Source organism: Puma concolor, chromosome B3 (genome assembly GCF_028749965.1).
Source record: "Puma concolor isolate L17-30 chromosome B3, mPumCon1.1.hap2, whole genome shotgun sequence".
NCBI classification, from domain to species: domain Eukaryota; kingdom Metazoa; phylum Chordata; class Mammalia; order Carnivora; family Felidae; genus Puma; species Puma concolor.
The window spans coordinates 115490947-115513905 of NC_141672.1; the positions used below are offsets into that span (position 1 = coordinate 115490947).

General features: G+C 37.3%; 2 protein-coding genes across 4 annotated transcripts in view; one reads left to right on the plus strand and one right to left on the minus strand.

Moving 5' to 3' along the window:
- Window positions 1-178, minus strand: part of MYO9A (myosin IXA) — a 291871-nt gene extending 291693 nt beyond the window's left edge. The window contains exon 1 of one of the 2 annotated variants that reach the window (XM_086711106.1): window positions 40-178. The gene's annotated coding sequence lies outside the window, so the exon portion shown is untranslated. The remainder of the gene's footprint in view (window positions 1-39) is intronic. The other variant, XM_086711104.1, reaches the window with a different exon arrangement.
- SENP8 (SUMO peptidase family member, NEDD8 specific) lies at window positions 60-14659 on the plus strand. 2 transcript variants are annotated; one of them, XM_086711147.1, is made up of 3 exons: window positions 113-199; window positions 6039-6082; window positions 12906-14659. In XM_086711147.1, the coding sequence occupies exon 3, from the start codon at window positions 12942-12944 to the stop codon at window positions 13578-13580; it is 639 nt and encodes a 212-aa protein (XP_086567273.1). In that variant the 5' UTR covers window positions 113-199; window positions 6039-6082; window positions 12906-12941; the 3' UTR covers window positions 13581-14659. The 2 variants fall into 2 exon arrangements, with proteins under 2 accessions (XP_086567272.1, XP_086567273.1); XM_086711146.1 differs by lacking the exon at window positions 6039-6082 and having other exon boundaries at window positions 60-199.
- Window positions 14660-22959: the final 8300 nt, after the last annotated feature.

A 22959-nucleotide genomic window follows, 5' to 3' on the forward strand; every position in this document is an offset into this window, starting at 1 on the left:
TCCGCCCCAGGCGGCCCCGCCCAAACTTTTCTTCCTCACCTTACGGCAGAGCTCGGAACGCTGCCTCAGATTCTCACTCTACTAGACAGGAATGTCGCAAGGTTGGGGTAGAAAACTCTGAGTTTACGACTGTAGCTCTCGCTTTCCGGCCAATACTGAGGTGCCTGAAGGCTGGTTGGGGTGGTGAGGCCCGAGGCAGGTAAGAAGCCGCCTCCCCACTTTGGTTGGTAAGGCGGTGTGTCCCGTCGGGGAGCTGCTTTCCTGACCTAGCCGACTTAACGTGTCCTTGCCCCCTCCCCAGTTCTGGCGCAGGATTCTCAGCGCCGCCCCTCTTAGCCCCCGCCCCTTCCCACACACACGCCCTCTCCCCTCGCATTTCCCCGCCCCCGACCTCCGTTTCCTAGTCTCGCTTTCCATTCATTCCTCAGACTTTTCACTGAGTGCTTTCTGGTGCTTTAGACTCCAGGAAGTCAGAAGCAAATGAAACCGTTTCAGCTTTCTGAAGTGCTGTGTTACATGGGAGACTTTGAGAGAATCCGCAGTGGTAATAAAGTAAAATTATAATATAAAAAAAAAAAAAAGGCACAGGGTCCTCTTTGAGCATAGAAGAGGGGCCCCTGCTTGTGTGGAACGACTTGGGGAAACCTTTTCCAAGGTGACCTTTTGGCCACTCTTGTGTTAAAAGGCCAGTGAGCAGTAGCTGGTCAGAGAAACATGAGACAAGCAGAGAGAATGACGGGCACAAAAGCCAATCATAGTACTGGCTGTTAAGAGTAAAAAGAGGAATAGAATATAGCTGGCGGAAGCGATAGGTGTAGATTACCCTTTAAAGAAGCATCATAGTAAGATTGTGAGAGAGTTAAGGGGCGAGAATGTGGGCCGCAAGAATGTTTTCTTTAAAGATGGGAGACTTAGGCATAGAAGTGGTCCACCGTGGAACTCGAAGTGGACAATTCATGGATAAGGGTGGCTGATTGATAGCTTCAGGAGCACTAGTGGAACTCAACCTTGTATGCATGTTAGAATAACCTGAGAAGTTAAAAAAAAAAAAAAATGCTGTTGCTCCACCCAAGACCAATTGAATAAACCGGGACTAGGGCCCAGGCCATCAGTATTTAAAAAAAAAAAGTTTCTGAGGTGACTAACGCTGACGGTTGAGAACCAATAAAGGATGGGAAAGTAAGGAGGGGCAGGAAGTTGATGGTGTTGGCTCTGTAACATTAAGGTGGGAGTTATTTGATGAAAGAGTTGGGGCTGGAATGAGAAGCTTGAGCAGAGTGATGGAAGTTTTGGGTAACCACTCTGGGAAATGGGAAAAAAAGTGTCATTTTTGCCTTTCCCTTCAACACAGTTACATCCCTCAATCTGAGGATGTAAAATGAAGTCCACCTCAGTTAGGGCTCTCTTTACTCTCCCTTTCCCTACCATCCAGCATTTATCAGCTGGGGATCCAAACTTAGGGCTGAATCAAGGGTATCTTTATTTATGTCCTCAAAAAAGATCAGCGCTAAGTCAATTTGAGATTCAAAGACTAACTTTACTCCCCTGGAAATTACTGCATACAGTGCCTTGCCAATTTAGAATCTTTTATTATTCATTTCATCAATCATTTAAGGAATAAGATATAAAGATAGTTAAGATATAGCCCTATTCAGGGGCACCTGGGTGGCTCAGTCGGTTGGGTGTCTGACTTCGGCTCAGGTCATGATCTCACGGTTTGTGAGTTTGACCCCCGCATCAGGCTCTGTGCTGACAGCTGGGAGCCTGGAGCCTGCTCCGGATTCTGTGTCTCCCTCTCTCTCTGCCCGTCCCCTACTCATGCTCTGTCTCTCTCTGTCTCAAAAAAAAAAAAAAATTAAAAATTTTTAAAGATATAGCCCTATTAAGACCTCATAGTATTAGGGAAAACAAACCTTTAAAAAGAATAATTCCCTTGGCAAGCAGAGAGGTCTGTATAAGGCAATGCCAAAGCCAGTGAGTGCAAGGCTACTGACTATTAACTAGGGCTAATTCAAAAACCAGTCTATCTGCCTCCAGATAAAAGACAGTTACTGTTGTCTGGTATGACTAGGGCTTAATATGGAGAGTAGGGGTGGGGCAGAGATAAAGGCGATAAAGTGGGTGTGAATAGATTATGAAGAGCCTTGAATTCCATGCTAAAGTGTTTAGATAATCTACTATAAGCAATTAATAGGTATAAAAAACAAAGATAAAATAACCTTTTTTACACCACAGACTTCTTTGGCAGCCTGGCCTATGAACCCTATCTCAGAATAATATTTTTAAATATATAAAATAAAATGCATAGAAATAAAATCAATTTTATTGGAAGTTTTAGAATATTCAAACAACTGTATGATGTAGTTACATATGTGCTTCTTTATGCATTAAATAATATCTGGCAGCAGGCCTAATTATGTAATTTCAAAATAGTGATGCATATAAATTATATTTTGAGATACTCATAACTTCAATGTGATATTAAAATATCATATTTCTATTGGTGACAAAGACATAGGGACTGCTAATACTGCTGTGGATTATTGCCTATACTTATTGAAGAAAATGCTAAATTTCAGCTAGAGATTATTAAAAATCCAGAATGCAATTTTTTTCCCAGTCCAAGTTCATGGAACCCTAATTCTAGCTGCATCCTGGCCCATGGACCCTAGATTTATAAAAAGCTGACTGTAATAGTTTTTTTAAACAGGAGCATGATAGATCACTTCTCTGTTTCAGAAAAGTACTAGAGTAGTTTTCACTTCCCAGCCTCTCTGTGGAAGTAGGGAACTGGCTATTTTCTTCTCCTCTTATACGGTAGGGGCAGCAACCAGTACTAATTAATCCACTGTTGCCTAATAATTTGGGCCTGCTAGAGTACTGTACTTGTGCCTATGTATGTAGGAACAGTACTAGGAAATAAATTGGGAAAGATAGGCTGGGGCTCTTTTTGTGGAAATCATTGAATGTCAAGATGTAATTTGTACTTAATTTGGTAGATAATGGAGAGATGTTAAAATCTTTGGAGTAGAATAATGTAATTATTAGAGTTCTGTTTGAAAAATTAATCTAGAAGTAATGTGTAGGTTAGATTGTCAGAAGATAGGAATGAAGAGACTAGACCAATAAATAATCTTTAACTAAATTTTACTATAAAGTGATCTCTAAAGGGTCTGTTAAGTTACTTTGTTTCCCCAGTGTGACTGACCAGTCTAAAGAAACATAGATTGAACTAAATTACATACCTTTCTACAGAGATGTGTTTACCAGTGTGGAGGTCCATTAGCATTTTACATGTCAAGAGGCCAGCCCATTCTTTTGTATTATAAGTGATAATGTTAGTACTTTTGATAGGCAGTGGCTTTACCACATATATAGGTTCCCAGGTGTTGCTAAGGCCTTTCTTAAATTCCATCTACACGTGTTAAATCCTACGTTTCTGACTTTTTAAGGTCAAGATTTCTCTCTCCTTGTCAATCCCTTAAACCTCTTGGATGAGTAAAATGCATTAGCAAACAAGAAGGAAGTCCTTGAAGCCCAGATAACCTGTCTCATTAGAAATTGATCAATACCAAACTATGTGAAATTTACTGCCCAGATTCCAGCTAGTTCCCAACTTGTGTGCTTTTTTAAATATATTCAAAAAATTAATTATGGGGTCCAAATATTACTAATCCAAATAAGTAATGTGAAGTTAACTTTCTGAACCAGATTCTCTGAGAGACTACTTTCTTCAGCATGACTAGCTGTATTGATCTTGTCCGTCTAACTTTTGGAGAACATTTGGACAGTGATATGGTTTAACAGGCTGAAAATCAAGTTTATGTAGAGGCTAAGGTTCATCTGTCTGTCTCCTTTTTAGGGGAACCAGGAAACAGGTCTATCTGAAAGCAGAAAGAATACTGGAAATTTTTGAAGCTTTTTAAGAATTTTTATTACAAAAGATCTCGGAAATTTCCTTTCTCTGGCTTCTGATTAAGTGACTGCTACCCCTTCCACACCTTTATCTGTTATGAAAGCACCAAACACAGTCCTGATACTGAAAAAAATTGTCCCATTTACAATTATTATTTTCGAGTGTCTAGATTACAGGTTAAAAAACTTGAGGACTTCCTTCCCTTATGGCCAGTGAGCAAATAAATACTCTCTCATAGTAGAGTGGTAGGTTCAAGTCCTCCATCAAAGCAATGGCTTGGAGATTTCTGACCTTAGTTGGCTCTAATTTTCTCACTACTATTTGTTGTAGCAACTTGGTACTTTACATTAGCAGCTAAAATAAATAGTTGCTGGAAATGTTTAGCCCTACTTAATAGCATATAATTAAAATTTGGTTAGGTAGTTCACAAATATTTTGTATTAATTAACATTTAAAGACAAATTGCTAAGACAGAAAATTCTCTATGTGTTATTGGATCCCTTCAGATCCTGCTTTCCTATCAGCACAATACAGTAAAACATAAATTCATTATTTTTTTCATTCATTCATTATTTATTGAACCCCTGAGTGGCTCAGTCAGTTAACCAAGCTGACTCTTGGTTTCAGCTCAGGTCATGATCTCTCAGCCTCGTGGGTTCCAGCCCCAAGTCAGGCTCTGCACTAGCAGTTGTGGAGCCTGCTTGGGATTCTTTCTCTCACTCTCTGCCCCTCCCCCACTTGCTCTGTCTCTGAGCAATATATAAAAAAACTTTTAAAAACTTTCATTGAGCCCCTACTATGTGCCAAGCACATTTTTGAAACTCATTAATTAGGAGTTTGTAATAACAATTTACCTCTTAACTATCTATGAAAAAAAATACTTTACCAGGCTTTGAAATCTACAGGACAAATAAGATTAAAACTTGATGAGTTTTTCATACTCTTTCAAACTGTGTCTGCATATAGCTATTGTGTGCTGAACACAGTGGTTATTTATGAAATCAGGCACATCGTAACTTCAGCTTGATCACACCTTATTAGCTTTGATTTGTTTATACGTATGATAAAATTCTGTCCACTCCTTCATAAAATGTTATCTTACTCAAACCCCTCATTCAACCTCTTGGCCTCCCTACACACTGTCTTTACAACCCCAGGTATTTCAAATTTTGCATTTGTACAAAGTCATTTCTCAGAAGATTTTAAGCAAAACACAGCTTAAGGAAAGGCTGGTGTTTACATCAAGTTTATAGTAAGGAAAAAAATTGTAGTACAATTAGAAATGGAACCTTTGAGTTAGAAACAGTAGACTGAAAATAAAATTATTTTCATGGTCAATGACATCTTAGCCATTGATAGCCATGCCTAGTAACAGAACAGTAAATAGAGAACCTTGGTGCTAGAAGAAATTCTAGAAAGTCTTCTAGTTTATCTTCCTGGCCCAAGGCAGGACCAAATGGAATTTATACTTAAAATACTTTAAAGTTAAGTATTCTGGTAGGAGAGTTAACAGGCATCATCATCATACCAAGTAGTTTTTCTACTTTGAGAGCTGAATTCCTCTATTTGTAAAATATTGATGTCAAGAGGAATATTGTTCAATTTATAAATAATTTATACAATTGAGAAATCTTCCTGTTTATAACAATTTTGTGTTTTTAGGAGTTTTTCAAAATGTATTTTACTTCTATATTTTATTCAGGAGAAACATTTATTAAATTTTCTCCAGTTTGTCAAGCACTAAAGAAACGGGGATGCATAAAATCTAATAATTTCTGCCCTCGAGAGGGATATATAAATCTTGATGGTAATTTTTACATTCTACTTTATACATATATTTAGGTTTAGGCTAGCATTAAAAGGAAACGTTTAATAGGGGGAAATTGAAACCAAAAAAAAAAAGTTTGAACTTCCTTCCTGAAAATATTTCTGCTTATGCTGCCATGAAAAGCACATTTGGTCTTTGGATTTGATTCTTTTTGTGAAATTGCAAATGGAATCATACATTAGAAGTTGGACATAATCTAATTTTAGTAAATAGATTAATTTTACATCTTTGTGTTTGAATATTTATAGAAGAGATATTAGACTTTCTCTGTTTTGTTTTTTCTTTTCTTTCCAGAGGACAGAAGAGACCAGTGAGTTGAAAGAACAGACATATTTTAGGTCAGTGTAAGAGTGGGAGATGGTATATCCTTTTTTTTCCTGAATGGAAATAGCTATATTTATTGGTTATATGCTTATTATAAAAAGAAAGGAGAAAAATATAAAGCAAACAGTATTAAAAGGTAGAAGGAAAAAAGTGTTAAGAAGCATTGATAATTCTCTTTTTAAAACTATATTTAAACTTTGGCTATCATTCTTGATTTTTTTCGTGTATATTTTTCTTGTATAAATTTTTATATAAACTTCCTTTTCGTAGCATATCATAAACATATTTCCATGTCAGTACATTGGTATCTACAACTTTATTTTTTAATGACTGAAAATATTTCATTGTATGAAAATCTATTATTTAAATTAATCAGTCCTCTTTTGAACTTTCAGATTGTTTCAGTTTTTCTTTTATAAATATTGCTGTGATGAACATCCTTCATAAATTTTTGCACACATCCTTAATATTTCCCTTAAGATAAATTTCTGAAAGTGTCATACCTTCACACAGACATTTCTTAAGAATTAAAATATAATGGCAAATTACTCTTCAAAAAGCTTGCATATGTTTATATACTCCTGTCAACAATGAGAATGCTTGTTTTTCCCATGGTCTCTCAGCAATGCTAGTTATTACCTGTTTTCCTCATCTTTGCTAATTTGATAGGTAAAAAATTAAATCTTGCTTTAACTTGAATTCCTTTGGTTACTAGTAAAGTGTTGAGTATCTTTTCATGCATTTATTGGCCACATAAGTGTATTAAGCTCCATTTTCTTCTAATATTTTTGTTTCTTTTCTTAACATTTAAATGTTATTCCACTTAAAATATGAGTTCATATAAGGTATGAGGCGGAGATCTAACTTCTTTTTTTTTTTTTTTTATCAAATGATTAACATGTTGCCTCACTGCCATTTATTAAGTAACTCAGCAAGCACGTCCCAAACTTCACTGCACAGCCAATAAGGTGTTAATAGATATTCTGTTTAAAAGGAAAAAAAAAGTGTCTCGTGGTCAAATGAGTTTGGGGGAAAAAATAAGACCAAGAAAAGTTACATTTCCTTATTACAAAACTTCTAGTCTCTAATATGATTGTGTGCATTATGAACCTCCAATGAGGACTTTTAGGATGAAGCATTTCCCTAATTTATTTAACCATATAATCTTATTTTTTTTCTTTCAAGAAATACCTTTGAAATCTGTGGAAGTGTACTGTCCAAAATAGTAGCCAATAGCCACATGTAGATATTTAAATTTAAGTTTAAATTAATTAAAAATTAAATGTTCAGTTCCACAGTCTTATGAGCCACATTTCAAGTGCTCAGTAGCCACATGTAGCAAGTGACTACTGTATTGGACATTGCCAATAAGGAACATTTCCATTATCATCAAAAGTACTATTGGACAGCACTCTTTTAGAACACAGTTCATTGAAACTGACTCCCAACCTATTGGTTTTCTACTGAACCAGCAGCTTCTTCCCTTACTTGTATCAGATTGGCTTCTGTTGAATTGTAAATTTTCCCTTTAAGGTAGTTTTTATTACCTTTTATGTAATTACCTTGTTGTTTTTTACAACAAATATTCCAGTAATATACATTTTAAGGATTTCAAGATAAGATGAAAAAGTAGTCTCTTCCTTTTGCTAAAATTAAGCCTTCGTTTAGGAATTGTTCTATACTATGAATTCAATATTAGCTTCATTTAGCTACAGAAGTTGGAAGATGTTATAAACTGTTACTGCAGGGTTTGTGTATACTGACAATACACAATTAACATCATTGCTCCACTCAGGTCGAGAGAACAATTTTCTCTGGAGTTAGCATTCACCCTTCTTCTGCCAAAGGTAAAGCACAGAGCAGAGTCATGCCCTAGCTAAATCTATCTTTGATGACTTTGTGGCCTTATAAAAAAGACAGATGTGCTTTATTTTCAAGAAATCTCTAAGGCCCATTATTACCACCCCAAATATAGGGAGCAGGGAAGACAACTCTTTTTGAGTCCGCTATATATGTCAAATGACATGCTGAGTGTTTTCACTCATGTTTTTATTTTGTGTAACAGTCTATGAGGCAGGTGTTATTATTACCTCATTTTACAGATGAGGAAAATGAGGCCCAGAAAGAGAATAAATAACTTGCCCAGATTCACACAGATAGGCAAGTGGCAAAGTAGAGCCTGGACCCAAAGCCTCCTAGCCCCAAAACGTAGAACTAAAATATATTTTGTAGAACTTTACAAATAGAACTATGAGGAGGTTATTGTCTCCCCAGTTCACTCTTCGGTTTTCCTTACCATCCACCAAGGCCAAGTACATAAGTCGTCTTATTTCTGAAGGAGTTTACTATTAAGTGAAGAAGAGAAAAGACAAAACACAAAACCAAAGCAGAAAGGGGGATGTTACAAACAATGCAAACGTCTTAAGAGGACTTATTTCTCTTTTTACCCCTAATCTATATTTTCTGATTCCTTTTTTGAAATGTTTCATTCATCTGGCAAATATTTATTGTACCTCAGATGTGCCAAGCACAGTGCTCCCTGTATAGAAAGGAAATATCCCTAGGAGAGTTCTAGATGGTTCTTGGTTCTTTTGCTGGATCCCCTTCTGTCTCCTTTAACCCCACCCCATTAGTAATGGGATCGTCGTCCTTTATGGTCACCCTAACTAAAACCCACAGACAATTTCCTAATGATTCTCTTTTACCCAACTGTTCTCTAATCACTTATTGAGTCTCTGTCTACAATACCTTTCCTCCTTGCCTCCCCATTTCTACCATTTCCCCTGATTTAGGCCATTTCCTCCTACTTTCACTTTCAATAAAAATCTACTTGATCTCTTCCTCCAGTTGCTCTCCCTACCAATTAATCCTATGTACTATGGCTGAATTATTAAACTTCCTAAAGCACCAGCCTTGCCATTAATGGATTCCCATTTCCTCAGTATAAATTCCAAATTCTTTCACCTGGACTTCAGTCTGTTACCATTTAGCTTCTAATAATTTTCCTCTGACCTTCATCTGTACCCCTATTCCTACTTCATTCCAGCCAGACTGGAATGAGCCTCTAGGGGCACTTCCCTTGCCTCTCTTACCTTCTTAATGCCCTTCTCCATGCATCTAATTCTATATGCCTTTCAAGAGCCAGCTTTTATGCCACTTTTTCCTGGAAGTCTTTCCTGATCTCAAGTCTCCTTCCCTTTCTTAGCCAGAGGTGATTGTTCACTCTTCTGAATTCCCATACATTTTATTTCTGCCCCTAGTGGGTTTCTGATCTTATTGACTATAAGCCATCTTATACATCTTGGTATCTCCCACAACAGCTATTAGGTACTCAGTAGGTGCTTATTGAGTAAAAAGAATTGTATATTCACTATTTATTCATTATAACATAATAGGCTTATGCTCATTCAGGGTAGGAACTATGACTATTTCATTCCCATTCTGTATTTTCAACCCCTAGCACAAAGGAAACACTCAGTATACATTTGTTAAATGAAATACATCACAGTTATCAGTTATTGGGATATAAATTTCCTTAAGACACAATAGATGTCTGGAAATACTACTTTATGTTATATTTTTTAAAATATTAGTTACCAATGTTTCTTCATTTTATATTGACAAATACTCCAGGATAAAGGTCATGTATTAATATTCTCACTTTACAGAAGAGGATACTGAGGCTTAAAGAAATTGAGTAGTTTATTTATGATCATACGGCCAATGAGTAACAGAATTGAGTCTAAAATTCAAGTCTTCAGATGCTAAGTTTAGAGTTTTTCTTTGCTAACAATGCTTTGGCCAAAGGCTCCTTTGGTTCCATTTGCTTTAGAATTGTTGGGGTTAAACTATTGCTACCATGCTGGGTGGAATAGACCTAGATCCTTGACTGACCCATTGTCTGGATGTTGGATATTTTCAAAATCAAACAGAACACTAAAACCATTTTCTGAGGGTGCCTGGGTGGCTCAGTCAGTTAAGCGTCCGACTTCAGCTCAGGTCATGATCTTACAGTTTGTGGGTTCAAGTCCCGTGTTGGGCTCTGTGCTGACACCTCAGAGCCTGGAGCCTGCTTCAGATGCTGTGTCTCCCTCTCTCTCTGCCCCTCCTCCACTTGTGCTGTTTCTATCTCTCTCAAAAATAAATAATAAACCTTAAAAAAAATTTTTAAGCCCTTAAAAAAAAAAGAACTATATATTCTGAAGGAAATCTTGGCCACTTATGTCACTTCTTCCAAGGTGAGATGCCTGTCTTTTCAGGAACTCTTCTCCTTGTAGGCTTCTATCCCTAGTTGGGTTGGCTATTAATATGTGGGTCTGATTTCAGTGTAGAGAGTAGGTCTCCAGATATTTGCCAGGCAGTAAAATCTGGTACTCACCACTACATAGTATTCATTGAGAGCAGGGGGAAGAGATTGGGGGAGCTTTGCTTGATGCACAAGCAGTCATTCCATTTTCATATTAATTTACTCTTAAGTCACATCAGCAGCAAGCTGAGAACCTAGCCTCCATAGACTTGAAAAAAAAATGCCTAACCTTAATACAAAGAATGCTTTTACCTCTCCTGAGCAATTGCTTTGTTTTTACCTTACGGACATTGTGAATGTTTAACTTTATAGTCTTTGGTTAGCTGCCAAAAATCTTAGAGCCAAATTTGTGGCCCACCCATAGCAAATGTGCTCTATGCCTCGTTAAACTTTGTTCCAGGCTCTAGTTTATGTCTCTCCTGAAGTTATTCTCTTTTCTTAAGAAAATCTTAAGATTTGGGGCACCTGGGTGGCTCAGTCGGTTAAACATCCAACTTCAGCTCAGGGCATGATCTCATGGTTCATGGGTTTGAGCCCTGCATCTGGCTGTGTGTTGACAGCTCAGAGCCTGGACCCTGCTTTGGATTCTGTGTCTCCTCTCTCTGCCCCTCCCCCACTTGCACTCTGTCTCTCTCTCAAAAATAAATAAACATTTTAAAAAAACCTTTTTTTTAAAGAAAAGAAAATCTTAAGATATTTTCATTCGATCTTATGTTGTATATTTATATTAATATGTATGTGTATATACATATATTTCTCATAAACAGCCCTATATTGTTTCTGAAATAGTTCAGATTATTATATACTATATGCACATAAAACCATCTTTGGTGCTTCTTAATTACCTCACTTACTTTAGGGTCTTTTTTCTTGAGGGGTATATTTATTTTTTCTTACAGGTTTTTCAGACTTGATTACAGAAAAATGTCTGTGCCACAAAATTTTATTATTTTAGTAGTGTAATCAAATGGTAAAATACCTGGTCTGATGGCCAGAATTGATTATTAATGGCTAGAATTAATTGATTATTCTAGCCCAGTCTTTCACAGAAATGATATTATTATAATATGCTTTGTTTTATACTCTCAATCTGCATGTGACCGTTTATTGCTTTGGATTTTTAGTGATGTTGTAATGCTGTCAGGTCAATGCACAGCAGTTAACTCTCTCTGGCTTAAATATTATGTTATCTTGCACATTTATCAGACTTCTTGTCTTTGTTAGCACCTTCGGTGATCATGAGCATATTAATCTTATCATATACTTTGTGTTGCTGTACTCTAAGTTAGTCATGCTTTTGTTTGGAAAAGATAATATGAAGAGATATTTGCTTCCAAACTTCATTTGCTTTCACTGGTGTGGAGCGCTATGTAGATGTTCTGATCATCTTACTAATACCATTTAATTAATAATATAAATGCTATTGGAACAACATTTTATATTCTTTTAATAACTTCAAGTAAAATTATTTGGCCTTTCTGCAACTCACTGAGGCATGTAAGCAGATATATGCCCTTTTTACAGACAACAAAGCAAAGACAAAATCATTTAAATTTTGTGATAAAACTAGGGCTAGATCCAGGTCTCCTGATTCCTGTGCCTAACTACCTTTCAATGATAAAAATTTCTAACTTATAAACATTGCATAATCTTTATCTTACCCCTTGAAGTGAAAGATGAGAAATGGATGAGGAAAACTAGATCACTCATACTCAAAACTGAGCAGAATCAGGAATGATTTTCATTTGTAAAACTCATGATTTTCTGTTCTTGAAATGTTCTTTCATTTATCTTTTTTTCAAGTTTATTTATTTTTGAAAGAGACAGAAAGCACAAGCAGGGAAAGGACAGACAGAGAGAGGGAGACACAGAACCTGAAGCAGGCTCCAGGCTCTGAGCTCTTAGTGCAGAGTCCGACGCAGGGCTCAAACCCATGAACTATGAGATCATGACCTGAGCCAAAGTTAGACGCTTAACCGACTGAGCCATCCAGGCACCCCTGTAGTTCCTTTTAACTACAGCTCTAATCACTGTCACTTTCCATTATGGAATGAGGAAGCAATATTTTTATCTTATCTCAAAAATAAATGTTGAAATGGAAGCTATTTCCCTTGTTAATAAGCAACATTTTTCTTCAGACTCTTTGAAAATTCACTTTAATGTAAAAATAACTTGCCATTGTTATCATGCATATTCATTAAAGGACCAAATATAGGGTTAATGGTAGGAAGTTTGATAAATGTCTGTTATAATTTTAACCAATGTCTGCATTTAAAGAGGAAGATAAAAATTCATGCTTACTGTTTCAGCATGAAAATTTTCCAAAGTTTTCATTTTAACTAATTGTTAACACACAATCCGGAAGCTAGAGTCTGTTGAATGTTTACTCTCAGGCAGGCATTATTGCTAAAAACTTTACAATTATATTTAATCTTTAAAAAAACCTGTAAGAGTAGCTACTATTTATGATCCCCATTTTACAGCAAGGTATCATATTCAGCAGTAAATATTATCTTCTGCCTCTCCTTCAGCTACTGGAATTTCTGATCAGCCCTGGTCAGGACAAGATGGACCCTGTAGTTTTGAGTTACATGGACAGTCTACTGCGGCAATCAGATGTCTCGCTGTTGGATCCTCCAAGCTGGCTCAATGACCATATTATTGGATTTGCCTTTGAGTACTTTGCCAACAGTCAGTTTCATGACTGCTCTGACCATGTCTGCTTCATCAGTCCCGAAGTTACCCAGTTCATCAAGTGCACTAGCAACCAAGCAGAGATTGCCATGTTCCTTGAACCCCTAGACCTCCCCAACAAGAGAGTTATATTTTTAGCCATCAATGATAATTCCAATGAGGCAGCTGGGGGAACCCATTGGAGTTTGTTGGTTTATGTCCAAGATAAAAATAGCTTTCTTCATTATGATTCCCATAGCAGAAGCAACTCAGTTCATGCAAAGCAGGTAGCAGAGAAACTGGAGGCTTTCTTAGGCAGAAAAGGAGACAAACTAGCCTTTGTGGAAGAGAGAGCCCCTGCTCAACAAAACAGCTATGACTGTGGGATGTATGTGATATGTAACACTGAGGCCTTGTGTCAGAACTTCTTTAGGCAACAACCAGAATCACTACTGCAGCTACTCACTCCTACATACATCACAAAGAAAAGGGGGGAATGGAAAGATCTCATTGCCAGACTTGCCAAAAATTAGCTATCAAAGAATATTTGCGGCTGTTGAAGTCTCCTCTTTCTGCCCATCCCCATCTATTGGATGGCTGTAATCTCAGTGCCTGAAAGAAGATGCCTGGTATCTTATTTTTCCCTGGAAGAATGTCATCTTCTGCATTATCCACATGGAAAGTTTCACTTTAACCCTAACTTGAGAGCAATATGCTCTGTGAAAATGTCTTGAAGTTATGCATCAAAACCTTAAAACCACGCTGTCTGAACATTTATTATTTCCCTTTTTGTCTCCCTTATTCCCATTGGCTTATTCAAAGGAAAAGCAGTGATCTTTAAAGAAACCAAGTGTATGTCATATCCAGAAGAATGCAAGAAGAACATTATAGAAGAATCAAAAACTTATTGCACAGCCCTGCATATTTAAAGAGATCAACTGGCTAGAAGCAGGTCAAGATCTAACCTAATTCAAGATCTAAGTATTCTAAGAATCAGTTATTCAGTTCTGTGATACCTCTTCCATTCTCCATGCAGAGGCTTTCCCAGCTATCTTTGTAACCTTTGCAGATATTTGATAAAGATGATGTTAGCCCATCTTCCCCCACTCTATTCCTGGAGTGTTTTAAGAAAGGGGGAATCTTTAACTTCATTAAAATAAATGGCTGTTGGACCTTTTAGTTTGCTCAGTGAATGGGTTGACTTGCTACTCTGCATTGATAACAGCTTTTCTTCACCTTGTCTGTTAGCCATGCAACACTCCTTCCTTTTATATCCAAAGTTCTGTGGTTTTAAAACTCATAGCCAATAACTTCCCAAGGTTGCCTGTTATTTCTAATAAATATTGCTGCTTTCTAATAGTCATAGTTTTTCCTTTCCTCTTTATCCATAATCTGGCAGAATTGTTTTCAACCATGGTGATTTCAGGACTATTATCATATCTGAAACTTGCAAACTGAAAGTTGGCTTGTTTTTTTTTTTTTTTTTTTTTTTTTTGCAGTTATAAAGCAGATAAAGTGAGCTTTCTCAACCCTTTTACTTAATTCAAAATGCAGACAATGTAATTTTTAAAATATGGAACCAAGAATAAAAAGAAATGCTATCCCTCCTAAATCATTGATGTGTTTTTTTCTGAGTTGTTTCAAATAATTAACAACCCGATATGTTGGGTACACACATTAATTCTATTCCTAATGAAAACTAGATTGCAGTGCTTACGAGACTTAAAAACCAAAGATTAGTTTCAGCTGTGAAATTTATTTCACCTCCCTCCCCAACCTAACCTTGCCCCCAGCCCTCATAGCCCAAAATAATCTCACCACTCAGTAACCACAAAGGCAGTAACTCCATTCTTTTTAGTCAGGGGAGTGGGGGGAAACCACAGTGTAAGTAAGACAGGTTACAAAGCAGGCCCAAGTGAACATGAGTTGAAACTGAAAGTCTGAGAAAGCTACAGAAAAAGTTTCCATTTCAAGTCAGTATGTTTTGGATAAAAAGGAGACCTAATGAAGATGGGAACAGGCAAAAAAAAAAAAAGATTAGGAACTGGCAATCAGCCATAGAGGTGAAATAGGGAGGGAAGGGGAGTAAGAGAAGTGACATGGAATGCTGAAGCCATGATTGTAGATAAAGATAAGAAGACAATATTATTTTAGTAACTGTTGACTTAGGTATCTAGTCTAGACTATGAAAAAGGCAAATGCTCTCTGGGAAAAGTTGTTTCTATAATGCAAAGTATGTCTGTTTAAATGTCAGATTGTCTCCCTCTTATAAGTTAATACATATGAGAGCAATCTTTCCTGACTCCCTAAAAGTCATACCAGAAATAAATTACATTTTGAACTAAACTAGTAAAGTCTTAAAAAAAAAAAAATCTAAGGTCTCCTTTTCCAAATGAATAACGTGATTGGACTGTGCCACAAGTTAGTCTTCTATAAAACTTTTGAGTATGGCATTTTTAAGTATTAGCATTATAAATGACAGGAGACTTTAAGAGTTGACTTGTAACATTTCACTAGATACTTTAATAGCCATAGGTCATGTACTTGCTTGACCATACACCATTGATGCTATGTGATACAAAATAGGGAAAAGATCTTTTGTGGTATTGTTTCCTTTTCTCAGAGTCAAAAGAATCCAGTCTGCAAAACGCAGCTTCAAAATATTCAAAAGGAAAGCAAGATTTTTAGAACTGGATTGAGCAATTGTTACACTGAACTTCCCTGCTTTCAAATACCCTGATGTATTGCTCCAAAAGTATATTCATACTTGTCCAACCCATGTCTCTTGGAATTTAGAAAAGTTACCACTTATAAACCCAGCTATGGATGGTGGTCAAAAATAAAAAATTATCAATGGGCTTTTTTTTTATTTGAGTATAGCTGACACATAATGTTACATTAGTTTTAGGTATACAGTGATAATATATTAATACAGATTAATATTAATACAGGTAATATATTAATACAGATATTTAATCCCGTTCAAATCATAAATATTTCTCCTCTTTTGTTAGATGGCTGTTAAAGTTCCTAAACACTAGTCCTAACTAGATCAGAATAATGAAAAAACCACAAGTGGATTATATTTCTGATATAATCAGAATACCTAATTATTTTTACTATAAGTTTTACTATCTCCATATTAACCATATGTTTTAATAAAACATATTTCATTAAAATGACAAAGTAGAATTTCTTAGTCTTGGTTATCTACTGATACTGAAGTTTTTTTCTTCCATCACTTAAAATAGAAAAGGAGAAAATACAAAAATTTACATGCTGTGCTCATGGGAAAGAACATGAGTGTTTTAATCAAATTCAAGCCCCATCTGTTATAAATGTATAGCCTCAGGCAGGTTTAAGATTGAGTAGCCTTGGGGTGCTTGGGTGGCTCAGTCTGGTAAGCAGCCAACTCTTGATTTCAACTCTTGAAATCAAGCCTTAGTGTGGAACCTGCTTGGGATACTCTCTTTCTCCCTCTGCCCCTTTCCCCCACTTGCACTCTTTCTCTCTCTCACTCTCTCTCACAAATAAATAAACTTAAAAAAAAAAAAGGTTAAGTAGCCTCATTTGCAAAATGAAAGTAGTAGTGTGTTTAAGCAAGTGCTATAAGGATTCAATATTATAGGTAAAGCATACAGTAGACACTAAAATAAACCTATTGCCATCTATCTCACTACCGAGTTCCATTTTAAGTCTAGCAACAAGTTTAAAAAATTAGTTGTTTTTTTAAGATTTTATTTAAGTAATCTCTACACCCAATGTGGGGCTCAAACTCACAACCCTGAGATTAAAGAGTCACACACTCCCACCAAATGAGCCAACCAGGTGCACCTGAAAACTTAGTTATATTGTAACTAAACAGCTGTATAAAAAATGGCCTGATAGTTAAAAACTTAGTCAAGGATTGTAAATGGCAACAACTAATCTTCCTATCACTTTATAATGTACAAGTTACTTTATGTTACTAGATATTATAATTATATAATCTCACTTAATTGTCATGTTTTGCCAGGTATCATTATTCTAGTCATAGATAAGAAACAAACTCAGAGAAGTTCAGTCACATGATTGAGAGTGACCAGAACTCCTTACTTGAACATTTTAAGTAATCTCTCACTTTATACATTTCATAAATTCAGCTGGTATATTACAGACAGCAATATTGAGAAATTGTCATCTCAATTAACTGCTGGGTAGCAGAACCTATATAACTGGCTTTGCTTTATATGTTAGGTCATGTTTGGATCAGCTCCTGACATTGATCTACCGATCTAATGCATTTTAAAAGAAGCCCTACATTGTACTTCCTTTCACATTCCATGCATATGAAAGATGGGAAGTAGAAAGAGAGCAGCAGCCTTGGGTATCTCATAAAAAAGAGCTTAAAGGAATTTCATTTTATACAAGTAAAACTGAGCAAAGGGGCGCCTGGGTGGCTCAGTCGGTTAAGCGTCCGACTTTGGCTCAGGTCATGATTTTGTGGTTTGTGAGTTTGAGCCCCGCGTGGGGCTCTGTGCTGACAGCTCAGAGCCTGGAGCCTGCTTCTGATTCTGTCTCCCTCTCTCTCTGCCTCTCCCCCGCTTGTTCTCTGTCTCTCAAAAATGAATAAATGTAAACAAAATTTTTTTAAAAAACCAACAAATAAAACTAAGCAAAGATGGAGCACTCTGTACGCAAGTGGGGAAAATGAGACAAAAGAAATTCCACTAAGGAAAAATCTGGTGCTAAATGCATGTAAATGAAGTTTTCTTATGTAGGGAAAAGCTAACATGTCAGAGTGTCAAAGGAAATGGAAGCCAACTTCAGTGTCAGCAGTAGGAAGAGTTATCAGGAAACTAGAAGAAAATAATTAGATCCTGTGGTTTGTGCTAAAAGACAAGAGAGAAGGATTACTTTGTGCCTCTTTTCCTTCTGGATACCCAAACGAAGAAACCTGTTTGGAACCCTCTCCCCATGACACAAGCTGGGTCAAAGTTTTCTGCACTGGGCTGTGCTTCCCCAGCCAGCTCACACTCTGGCTCTCCACTGCTGCCACCTCAGTCTACATTCCACAAGCCTGCAAAGCCCTTACCTCCTGCACTCTGCAACTTCAGAAAGAAAACAGGAACTACCATGTACCCCTTCAACGTTCCTGACTCCAAATCTATGAACCTACCTGTATCTATACCACTTTTGAGCATTCTCCACTCCTATTGCAGTGACTCTCATAAGGAAAAGGCTAATCCCTTAACCTGTACACAGGACCTTGTGCAAACGGCACACACACACACACACGTACACACACACACACACCATCGTCATCATCTCCACTCTTCTCTGCTGGCTCCTTTCCAATAGCACCTGGATGTATAGATGTATTAAATCTCTCCATCTTTAAAAATAAATAAAAGCATAACCTCATGTCTCCCTCTAGATATTGACCTTTTGCTTTCCTCCTCTTTAACAGCCAAATCTAAAGTGTCACAATTTCTCACCTCCCTCCCACTTCTCAAACCACTTTAATCTAGATTCTGCTCCCACCACTGTACAAAAACTTCTCAATAAGATCACTTATGGTTCTTATTTGACTAGTCTTCCTAGCAACATTAAACCCTCCTTTTCAAACCACTCTTCCTTAATTGATGTGACACCTAGTTTTCCTAGTACTTCACTGACCACTCTTTCTTATTTGCCAGTTTCTTCTCAACTTGTTAGAGATTCTCAGGGTTTAGGCTCTCCCAGCCATTCACCAGGCTAATGATAGAGTTGGACACTTCTTTCCTGAACTCTTCCAAAATTCTACCTGTATATCCTTTTACTGGACATCTCCCTTGGATATTTCATAAGCAACTTGAACCCAGCCAATCCTAAAGCTCAACTCATCTTCCCCCATCATCAAACCTACTTTATCAGTATTCTCTACCTCAGAAAATGACACCACTACTCACCCAGTTCTAGCCAGAAATCTAGGAGTCATCCCTGACGTGTGTGTCTCTCTCAGATTCCACATCTATCAATCTCAAAGTGATGTTCATTCCATATCTTAAATATCTTTTAAATATGTGTATTTCTCTCTATTGCCAATGCCACCACTCTAGTCCAAACAACCGCCAGCTTTCATCTGGACTGCCACAATGGCTTCTAGGGTAGTCTCCAGTATTCATGCATACTTTCCATCCCTCAGTCCATTTTATATTCTGCCCATATATTAAAGCTCAGCATAATCTGGCCCCTTCCTGCTTTTCTTGCTCTTTATGAGCTAGACCACCCTTGCCCTACTTGACTGTACTCCAACTCTGCAGACCTTCTTATAGTTCCTCCAACACAACCCATTCTTTTCTCCCCTTAAAGCCTTCCTACCTGCTGTTCTCTCCCCCTTTAACTCCCCCATGTTCTTCCTCAGGGAAATTCCCATGTAATCTCTTCCTCAGGGAAATCTTCCCTGATGCACCAGACTAATTTGCTTTCGATGTGCCCAAATCACATATAATTTTTGGTGTTATATCTCTCTTCGCACTAAACTGTTGATGCCCTAGAGGCTAGGGACCATATCTGATTTTTTCATCATTGAATCCCTGCTGCTTAATATAGTGCCTGGCACATAGACACTGGGTGTTATTTGTAGAATGAAAGGATGCAAATATAGAAGCAATTTATCAGAAACAGCCCATCATTCTTCCATGGCATTGCAGCCGGAATCAAAATACCATGCTATCAGCATAATATCTCATGCTTGTATAAGAACAAACTACTGTGGGGTTAGGGAGGTTGATGAACTTAAGCAACCTGACAGAAAATAAGAGAAACTCACTAAACATGTAACTCTAATATGCACATCTCTTCAATTTCTCTGCTGATTTGAAGTTTTCACATTTTACATAGTTGTAATCCCTGCATAAGCACTTTTTCCTTTTTTTTTTTTTTTTTTTTTTTTTTTTTAAGTAAGCTCTACATCCAACGTTGGGCTTGAACTCACAACCCCTAAAGAAGAGTTGCATGTTGTACCAGCTGAGCCAGCCAGACACGTCATGCGTCAGCACTTTTAATTCTGCTTTTTTACAAATGTCCACCCTAAATCATTGTCAACTTGTTATGTTTAAAGGTAACTTGGGATTACATCAAGTTAATAGGTCATGATTTTCTTAGCCCTTTCTCCACTGCTAGGCTTTTTGGTTAGTTCTGATATTGTTATGAATAGTAGTGCTACAAACTCTTCATAAGTAACTTTTTCACTTCAGATTATCTCCTTAAGGAATGCTAAAGTGGAATTGGACCAGCAAAGCATATGAGCAATTTTTATCCCTTCATATAGATAGCCAGAGAATTCTCATAAGAATCAATGTTTAGTACCATTAAAAATATATAACATAAAAACTAATCCCATGTAGCCCTTCCAACATTGAGTTTTATCTTTGTTTAAATTTATTTCTTGAAGTTTAAAAGATAATAACTTTTATTGAGCTCTTTCTGTACACTGGGGATTTCTAAGGATTTGGCATGAATTTTCCCATTCAATAATCACATAAACCTGTAATGTAGATACCATTACCATCTCCCTTTTAGAAAAGAGAAAACTAAGGCTTAGCACTGCCCAAGTTAAGTAAATTGATGAGGTTTAAATGTAGATGTACTGATTCCAGAACCTGAACTCTTAACCACCATAATGCTTGTTAGTGATAGTGGGTTTTTTTTTTCTGTTTTATTTTATCAAAAGGAATAACTTTTCTGATTTCAGGAGTATGGCATAATGTATTGCTAGAGAGCTTGTTGTTTGCTGAGCTAAATATCTAGATGGACCTTTTGGGGTTGAGAAAAGTCAACTCCCTGGGGTTAGCTTGAGTGGGCCAGGGGGACACAAAGAAAGATCAGTTACTCCAAATAATAAAATGAAAGAAATTTGAATTTTCATTGGATGCCCTAGAAAAAGAGAATGAGGCCTTGGTAAGAAAGAAGCGGAGGGGGGGTTGATGAAAAGAACTGAGATGGGATGTTTGCCAGAAACATAGCAGGAGGCAGGGGCCTATTGGAGATGGCCAGTGAGAAGTTTCCAAAATAGTGGAGAATGGATTTCCATTTCTATGAGCTTTCCATTTCTATGTGTGCATTGAATTTGGAGTTGTTTTCTGCTCTGTGCTGTAGCCTTCCATTAACTCTAAAACTTGTGTGCAATTTGGATACACCCAACCATCTTGGTGGTGGGCCATTTGGAGGAATGAAGGGAGACGACTGGCACATTACGGGCAAGAGGGCAATAGCCAAAGGAACAGGAGACAAGAAGACTGCATCACAGTCTGACCCAGGAGATAGAGAATCAACTCGGAGAAACTGAAGTCTCAAGACTTCCCAAAGTGGTCGGATATGAGACAGGGGCCATTTTTGTATTGAAAGAATGACCTTTAAACATTGAATCATTTGGAGTTTCCAGATCGTAAACTTTTGGGCCACATTCAAGGGAAAAAGTACTTTTGTTGAGCCACAGTAAAAGAAAAATGATTTATTAGCATTTATCAGCCACCTCCTTGATATGTGGTCATTAGCTTCCTTATCTCTTACAATGATGTGCTATAGGGCGCGGTCCTCTGTCCTCTCCTCTGTGCACAGATACTCAGTCCCTGGTGATATTTCACCCGGTTCCATGCTTCTAGATATCATCCCTTTGTCAACAGTTCCCAAATTTATATCTCCCAGACCTCTCTCCAGAGCTCCAAACCCATATATCCCACTTGACATTCCCCACATGGATATCCAAAGCTCATCTCAAACTCAGCACACCCAGTATTACATTTCTGATATTCCTTCTTTCCTCAAACTGCAACACTCATAGCTTTCTCCATCTCAGTGGATGGCAACTCCATCCGTCCTTTCAAGCTAAAACACAGAGTCATCCTTTATAACTCTTTTTCTGTTATATTCCATCTCCAGTATAACAGGGAAGTCTGTTTTTGCCCTCAGGATATATCCAGAATCTGCCCATTTCTACCACCTGTTTTTCTACCACTCTCATCAGAGCCACCATCATCTCTCACCTGGATTGCCATAATAGTCTCTAACAGACCTCCCTGCTTCCACCTTTACCCTGCTAGCAGCTAAGGGTGATCCTTTTAAAACCTGTATAGTAAAAACTTGTTATTCACTCCTCTACTTCCCATTTCATTCACAGTAAAAGCCAAAGTTCTTACAGCAGTCTTCTGTGATCTCCCTGTCCCCCGCCACCCTGCACTGCCCCACCGTTACCTCTTTGACCTCACTTCCTAGTCCTGTCCTCTTGTTGTCTCTCTTCAGCTACACCTGCATCCTTGCTGTTACTGAACAAAGTCAGGCACCTGAGAACTTTTTCATTGGCTATTGACTCTGCCTGGAATGTCCCACAAAGCATATTCTCTCACTTCTTTTACATCTTTGCTTAAACATCAGACCTTCCCCAACCATCATCCTCTTTTTTGAAATTTTAATTCCAGTATAGTTAACATACACTTATATTTGTTTCATGTGTACAATATAGTGATTCAACAAGTCTATACATTACTCCGTGTTCATCGTGGTAAGTATGGTAAGTATGCTCTTAATCCTCTAACTCTATTTAACCCATACCCACCTTCCCTTTGGTAACCACCAGTTTATTCTCCATTATTAAGAGTCTGTTTTTTGCTTTGTCTCTATTTTTCTTTGTTCGTTTACTTCTTAAATTCCACAGATGAGTGAAATCATTTGGTATTTGTCTTTCTCTGACTTATTTCACTTAGCACTATTCCCTCCAGATTCATCCACGTTGTTGCAAATGGTAAGATTTCATTCTTTTTTATGGCTAATATTCTGTTACACACACACACGCATGCACACACACACACACACACACACACACACACACACCATTTCTTCTTTATCCATTCATCTATCATTGGACACTTGGGCTGCTTCCACATTTTGACT

Coding starts and splice junctions, on each gene's coding strand:
- SENP8 (XM_086711146.1), top strand. CDS start 12,942: ATGGACCCTGTAGTTTTGAGTTACATGGACAGTCTACTGCGGCAATCA.